At 32.1% G+C, this 7,364-nt stretch overlaps 1 protein-coding gene across 3 annotated transcripts in view; it reads left to right on the forward strand.

Moving 5' to 3' along the window:
• LOC118743031 (putative inorganic phosphate cotransporter) overlaps positions 1 to 795 on the forward strand; it is a 31,556-nt gene extending 30,761 nt beyond the window's left edge. For all 3 annotated transcript variants that reach the window (XM_036475497.1, XM_036475499.1, XM_036475500.1), the window contains exon 4: positions 60 to 795. In XM_036475497.1, coding sequence (XP_036331390.1) covers positions 60 to 284 — 225 coding nt within the window. In that variant the 3' untranslated portion in view covers positions 285 to 795. The remainder of the gene's footprint in view (positions 1 to 59) is intronic.
• Positions 796 to 7,364: the final 6,569 nt, after the last annotated feature.

Here is a 7,364-nt window from a genome sequence, read left to right on the forward strand (position 1 = left end):
GGTAAAGGTTTTGCTTGAATTTGCACAGTGTATTAAAAATTACACTTTTCCACTTGCAGACAAATGCGGCCGACTGGCGCACTGTGTTCTTCATTGCGGCAGGCTTCTACTTTGTAGGCAATTTGCTTTTTGTCATATTTGGCAAAACTGAGGTGCAAAGTTGGAACTCGCCCGAAGATGCGCTAGCGAAACGATTGAATGTGGTGGATGCTGAAACGCCTGCGCTGCTGCTGAATGGCGATGCTAAAAAGCCAGTAGTAATCAAGGAAAACGGCAAGCAATAGGCCGACGCTCAATGGCGGAGATTGTTGGCCCTTGTACTGTTTAAGTAGTAGTTGTAGTTCAGTAAGCACACAGAAGACCTCCTAGTTGATAATTTGTAGGCTTATGTATTAAGGCTCTTATGAATGATTCCTGTTGTGCGTGTAACGCGACATGTTGTGATAGTTAGATAGATGTTGCAACTGTATGCGTTGCAGGCATTCTGCGATAATGTAATTTATATATATTTTTTGTTTATAAGTAAAATAGACAATAAGTATTTTATAGTAAAAAGTGCGGGTAGGGAACAAAAACAGTTAAAAATGGCTGCCCTGCACGCTTGTACATATGTAAGGAGTAAATATGTAAATAACTATGTAAATCAGTCACGAATGTTAGATGGCCAGTTAAGCACAATTAGTAAACTTATTAAATTTTTATGCATGTACGTTAAATAAGACACAGACGAGCTTCCAAATACCTAGACAAAATTTCGATATTATATTTTTAATGGAAAAGTATGTAGATAAGAAATAAAAAAAAAAACCAAAACAAGAAAATATTTTAATGTAATTAAAACTAAATAATGCATAAGACATTTTTTTAATTAAATTGTACACAGTATTTGTTTATAATGAATTTAATAATTTGAATTTATTCGGTGAAATTCGTTGAACAAGTGGCGCATGTTGACGAAAGTGTTGAGCGAATGAGTACCGTAATATTTACCTAGAACTGATAATATTGTTTATATTTTCACTAATTGCAACTACTGTTAGCAATAATAGAAATGCATTACATCACATAGTTTGCAATTGCTGTTGATTATTCTTAATTCAGCTATTCGCTTAAAAAATAACAACTTTAACTTTGTTTTTTTTTTACTATTTGAAAAGTATGGTTTTCGTATTATTTTTCAGCTTATGCAATACATATTATGTAGTTGCGCAAACGTCGCACTTGAAACACTTGTATCAAGAAAACTAAAACTTATTTCAGTGACGAATATCATAAGCGGTACTGAGCTTTCTAAATGCCCTTCGAGTCAATTGCCACGTGAATGGAATACGCGAGGTGGCTTTTTGCAGGACCCCTTATCGCGCTTATGTGAAGCTACACAGTGTTACCATGGATCAAGTTTATATAAACGATCTATTAAACAGTCCCTAAACTCGAGTGCTTTGAGGCCGTACGTATGCATCTAGCTGCTCTAAGAGTGTTTCTGCAGCAAAAATAAAATGTCGTAAAAAATGTTGCTTACGTCTTTTTGACGGTTAGGGGTCGATAGTTTGCAACAAGTTATAGGCATCGTACGTCCAGTTTATGCAGTTTGTTTTAGATTAAATGCACACTTAATTTTAGCTTGTTATATTAGAGTAAGTTGTGTATTTGTTAAATTTTTCTAAGCTGCAATAATTTATTTTTTATCGTTGATATAAAATGCACAAATTTTATTTATAATCACTTAGTTGTAATAATAAAAGAATTTTAAAAAAATAAAATAAAATATACCTACCTATCGAAAAAAGAATATTAGCCGAATCGGAATTGAGAACTAGAAAAAAATCAATAAAATTAAAATTATTGGGAAAAAGATAAAAGCTTGCCTTTTTGCATACTTATTTAATTCTTCTTATTCTTATTGTTGGGGTTATTTTTATTGAAAGCGGTTACTTAAAGTGTAGGGCGTAGCCAGAAACGTATCAAGCTAAAGCATTAGTCTCTTTTATTTCGAAATTATAATTGATGGAACTTAATTAGTTGCGTAAATAAGGCATTTCCATAAGTTATAGTTTAGAAATAAAATGGACACACTCGTAGTGCACATTGCGGAGCATTGAAGCTAATCAGGTCGAGTAGTTTCGGGTAAATAATGCGACCAGCAAAGATTTCATAACCCAACAACAGCGATTGAATGGATCTTCTCGATTAAAGTGACTTCATCCCTAAAAGTATACAACGGGCACTATAAATGATCCGAGATGGTTGAATCGCCCCGGTCTATGAATTTTTAAGGGACCCGAAATATCCCTGCAGCAAATCAAACTGGTTCTGAACTAGCGCCGAACTAGCTTGAAAAGGGACGGTACTGATTCTTCATCTATCCCAAATCAATGCTTTCAACTGTCTCTTTTAAGATGACGATGTCTTAAGAAGTGGTAACTTCTGAACTGGTTCCATTTTGGACAGATATGGGACAATAAGTTTTTTATGAGAAAAAGTTTGATTATTAGATTTTTTGATATTTTTTCGTTTAACAGGTTTTTTTTTATTTCTTTTAGAGATTGCCTATTAAGCTAGCATTTCAGGGTACTATTTTATATATATATAAGGGAAATTTGAAAGTTAGGGGGGCGGCTCGAGCACCCCCCTGCCCCTACCTGGCTACGCCCATGACTATAACATATATCTATCTCCCATACAACTGATTGTTCAGATATGAGATTATTCGTATAACTCCTCCATTTATGCAGCTAGGAACAAGAAATTTTGCAATATTTTCGCTAATTACCAACAGAAAGTTAACAATAAATTAACAAAGAGCGGGTCACTGTAAACTATTTATATCCGCCATACAACTGATTGTTCAGATATAGGGTTTTACTGTAATACTCCTTTTTTGGACTGCTAAAACAGATTAATTTCGTAAGCTTTTCTATAAATAATAATACAATGTCTACTGAGAAAATCGTCAAAGTCTATGCTGTATAAGCTTTATCTCCTATACTACTGATTGTTCAGATACCAGTTTTTGCGATATATCTCTTTTATGTAGGAAGCTAAACCCATTAAATTGTATTACCGGTTTACATACCGATCACACAGCAGTGAAAATCACTTAGATTGGTGCTATATATTGTATATCTTCCACACCTCTGATTGTTAAGATATGGTTTTCATAAATATATGTATCTCCTCTATCTATGCCTGTTGTGAATATATACATTTTTTCAAATGCAGTAATCTGTTAAAGTAAAATTTTCAGATTTTCATGAAAGGTATGAAGCCTTCGGCATAGCCAAAGACAGCGCTGCTCTTACTTGTTTTTTAGTTTATTTAATGCTTATTATTTTATTATGAAAATATAGCTGATTACTCAACAAAGATTATTCAATTATTAAAATTCTGCAAAATTTCATCACAATTTATAACTTTTTAATCAGCATCTTTACAAAATAATATGGGTGCAGTTTTGTAGTCGATAAATATTTAATATAATATGGTGAAAATTTCAAGTAGCCAGGATATACATTTGATTTTTGTAATTTTTTTAAAACGATGTTACGATTTTTTTTATACAAACAAAGTATGTTCTAAAATTTTTTGGAAAAAAATTTGGAACACCTTCAACAAAAAATTACCAAAAATCAACGGTAAGTGGAAGCTACCTTAAATTTGCACTATACTGTACTAAAATTTTAATTAAAAAAAATCAGAATTTTGAGAAAATATGAAATTTTGTTTTAAATGGTGTTTGTAAGTAATCAGCTATACTTTAATAAAAAAGAATAAGTTAAATGACGCGTCCCCGTTCATATTTGGGTCACTTAGTATATATTCACATAAAATAAAAATCATTGAAATCGGCCCAGTATTTTAGGGCTTTTTGGATTAGAGAAAATTTTTTCAATTTTATATACTTAACACAGTCCGACATGAAAATGTTTTCCGAGAAAAAGCTAGCAGTTTCTAATAGATTTTTGGTCGCCAATTTTGTCAAATTGGAAACTGAATTGAATTTTAATAAAATACGGCGAATAGCGAAATCGGCTAAAACGGCTAAATTTTTTTTTTTCTAAACGGCTAACAAATCGACTGCCGGCTAAATCGAATTCTCTCTGGCTGTTTGCTATCGCAACTAGCTAAATCTAGCCGGAAAACGATTAAACTGGTCACACTGGCTGGGAGCATGAATCGCCCTTAGACCTTTAGTTTGAGCTGAATTTGTTATATTTTTTACGACTATTCAAAAAAGCAGCAACATCTCCTAACTGTAAAATTAATATCTAATGAACTTTTTGAAAAAAGATAATAATCAAAATCGGGTTGGATTCGAAGAGTAGGCAGCTTTTTTGATACAAAAGTACTTTTCCCACTATGTGCCAGTGGATAGATAATGTGCTCAAATAAGACACATTAAAATGGAAAATCAAATTTCGTTATGTTTCAGATGTTAAGCGGTCGGACAGAAAGGTACTTAGTTCACAAGATCACAAGAGACTGCATTGTAGATTTAAACTATCACATAGTTCATGAAATTTCGTTTCTGGTTTTTGCTTTCCTTTGATAGAAATTATAGAAAAAATTAAGCAAAACGAAGAGAATTTCAACATTTGAACAGTCAGGAAAAATTAATAAATTTTGCTTACATCTAAGCGAAACGGCAACGCTGGACAAGCTGCAAATTAGAAAATGAGAATAAGATTCTTAACGTCGCTTGAACGAAAATTTTTGAATTTAAAGAAAAAAGAATAAATTTGAACGTCGAGCAAAAAACATTGATTATACATAATGTAATACAATTTTTCATGCATACATTCATGCATGCATTTTTTTTGTGGGGAATTTCAGTTTACGTGGGGAATCGGGGGATGAACTGTTTTTTTTTTTGAGGAATTAGATGTTAACTAATTTTTTCATAATTTCATAATAAGTTAAAAAAGTTGCATAAGAAATGCAACTGCAACTAAAAGTACTGATTATGCGACCCTGGAAATTTTGTAAATTACCGTTGATTTTTTAGAAATTTCTTTGTCGCATTTCCATTCATACAACGAAGAAACACAATTTATTTTTATGTAGAAGAAAACCGCCTTTGGGAAAAATATTCTAAAACGAAAGGCCCGTAGTCATAGTCAAAATAAAGTCGACTTTAAAGTTAGTTGCAGCTTTTTTGACAGATATCCCATTGAAAATAATGTCAAAAAGCTGCAACTAACTTTAAAGTCGACTTTATTTTGACTATGACTACGGGCCAAAATGTTTAACCACTTGAAACGTGCACCTTAGAAAATCAAATTAAAAAGCTCGAAATTTTTACGAAAGTTTTTTGATCTCTTATTTTTTTTAATATTGCACAAAGTTTGAAACTTGCATTTATATGAGTTTTGTTAAAGAATGAACTATATTAAAAAAATAACTCAAATTAAATAACAAAAAAAGAATAATTGTGAAAAAAACTGGTCAAAATTTGGGTCGACTAAATTTTTTTCGACCACTGTAAATATTATACATATATAATATTTTTTTTTTTTGTAAATAAGGAGATATCTATGGGTGCGGAAATTGGCGAAATTTCGGGCAAAATCGGGGAATTTCATTGCCGAAGTCGGGCAATTCCCAAAAATGTATTGGCTACCCTGGTATGTATAAACGCTTAAAAGAAACATGTGTTGAGTCAAATTGGGGTTTTGTTAATCCGGTTCTTGCGTAGGTATAAACAAGGTACATAATAAAGTATGTACTAATAACAGAATCTTTCACTCAAGGTCCAATAAAAATGTATAAAATATAAAATATTTTCTGGGACTCACCCGTTCTTTTGACCAAGTTAAAAGGCAATTGAGAAGCGTAGAAATGCGAGACCTCATCAGTAACATGTTTATGAACACAAGCACACATACATATGAACGATGGCCCTCGGCAAACCACGGCACCACTACAAAAACTTTACAAAACACATTTTGCACTTAAATACTTAATTTAAATCACAATTTAATAAAACTTTTCACTAGAACCGAAAAACGTGCATTAAACACTTGCCGAAGTTAAAATAGGACTGAGGAAACGGAATTGGACTTGGCACAAACACAGGGAGGAAGGAAATCAAATTTTAATTTATAATACATATTCAATTTAGTTATGACACAAACCGCATAAAAATAAATTCAAATTAATTTTCTATTTGTAAATCCCAGATAAGCATGTACTAACAAAAATATTTCACATGACTCACCCTTTCATTTGATCAAACATTTTTCATACACCCATGTCAAAATTATAAGCGCACCTTAAATTGATAAATTATAAAAACAATTTTTTTTTAGCCGACTTCAAACATAGGGGAAGGTTATCAACTCCTCGGAATATTTTTATTTTTTGTATGTATGTTACCGCATAACTTTGGATCAGTTTAATGGATTTCTATAAGTTTTTTTTAAGGAAAAGTAGTGCCTCCGAGGTGGTCCCATACTAATCCTGAAGAAATTAACGGTACTGTTTAATGTGTTTGTGACAATTGAAGATGGTTTTGTTTTTTGCTTAAACATTACTTGTTCTTATTTACTTTTGGAAAATTTTTGTTTATAAAAACACAGTTTATTTTTTAACGAAGGTGGTATAAATTTAAGTTTTAACTTTGTGAAAAATTTGAAAAAAATTCAACAATTTTTCATAAAAAAATTAATTTTCAGCTAGATATTTTGAGTATGCAGGTTTATACAGTATGCGAGCTTGGACTTAGTGTTGATTTTCTGCAAATTTTATTTTTTTTTTTGCTGAAGGTGTTTCTAATTTTCTTACATACCTATAAAAAAAAGCTCCTGGAACAAAAATCCATGCTCAGTACACCTGTAGCTCGTTTCTGTAACAATTCTCTACCAAGGCGAATTGAGATATGAATTCGCCGCCCTGTTCTCTACTGCTAATGAGTAGTAGAGACTGACGTATATTCTCTACTAGTAGAGAAATAATCGGTAGAGAAAAGTTACAGAAACGAGCTACAGGTATTGAGTAATGGAGCGGATATTATTAAAAGTGTACCGCTGCCGATAGACATGACATCGGAAGAGGCCTTGGAAGCCAGAAATAGAGATTTACGAAACTTTCGGCGTAAACGTACTTGCAAAAATTCGCGTTTAATTACTGTGGAGGCTTTCATGAACTCTTCAGATTAAGCCATAACAAGTTTGTGCAAAACTTCGTCAAATAACTCTGCCAAAGCACTTTTTATGACAGGAAAGCCCAAATTCTCTTTTTGGATTATCCCGAAGAATCAGAAAAATCCGATTCGGATTCGGAGAACTGACCCCAAGTATATGGTTTTTCAATATTCAATATTTATAAATAGCCAAAATAAAGTAAAAAAAAAAATAGTTACAATT

Source organism: Rhagoletis pomonella, unplaced genomic scaffold (assembly GCF_013731165.1).
Source record: "Rhagoletis pomonella isolate Grant_MI unplaced genomic scaffold, Rhpom_1.0 Rhpom_scaffold_00007, whole genome shotgun sequence".
Classification (NCBI taxonomy): Eukaryota; Metazoa; Arthropoda; class Insecta; order Diptera; family Tephritidae; genus Rhagoletis; species Rhagoletis pomonella.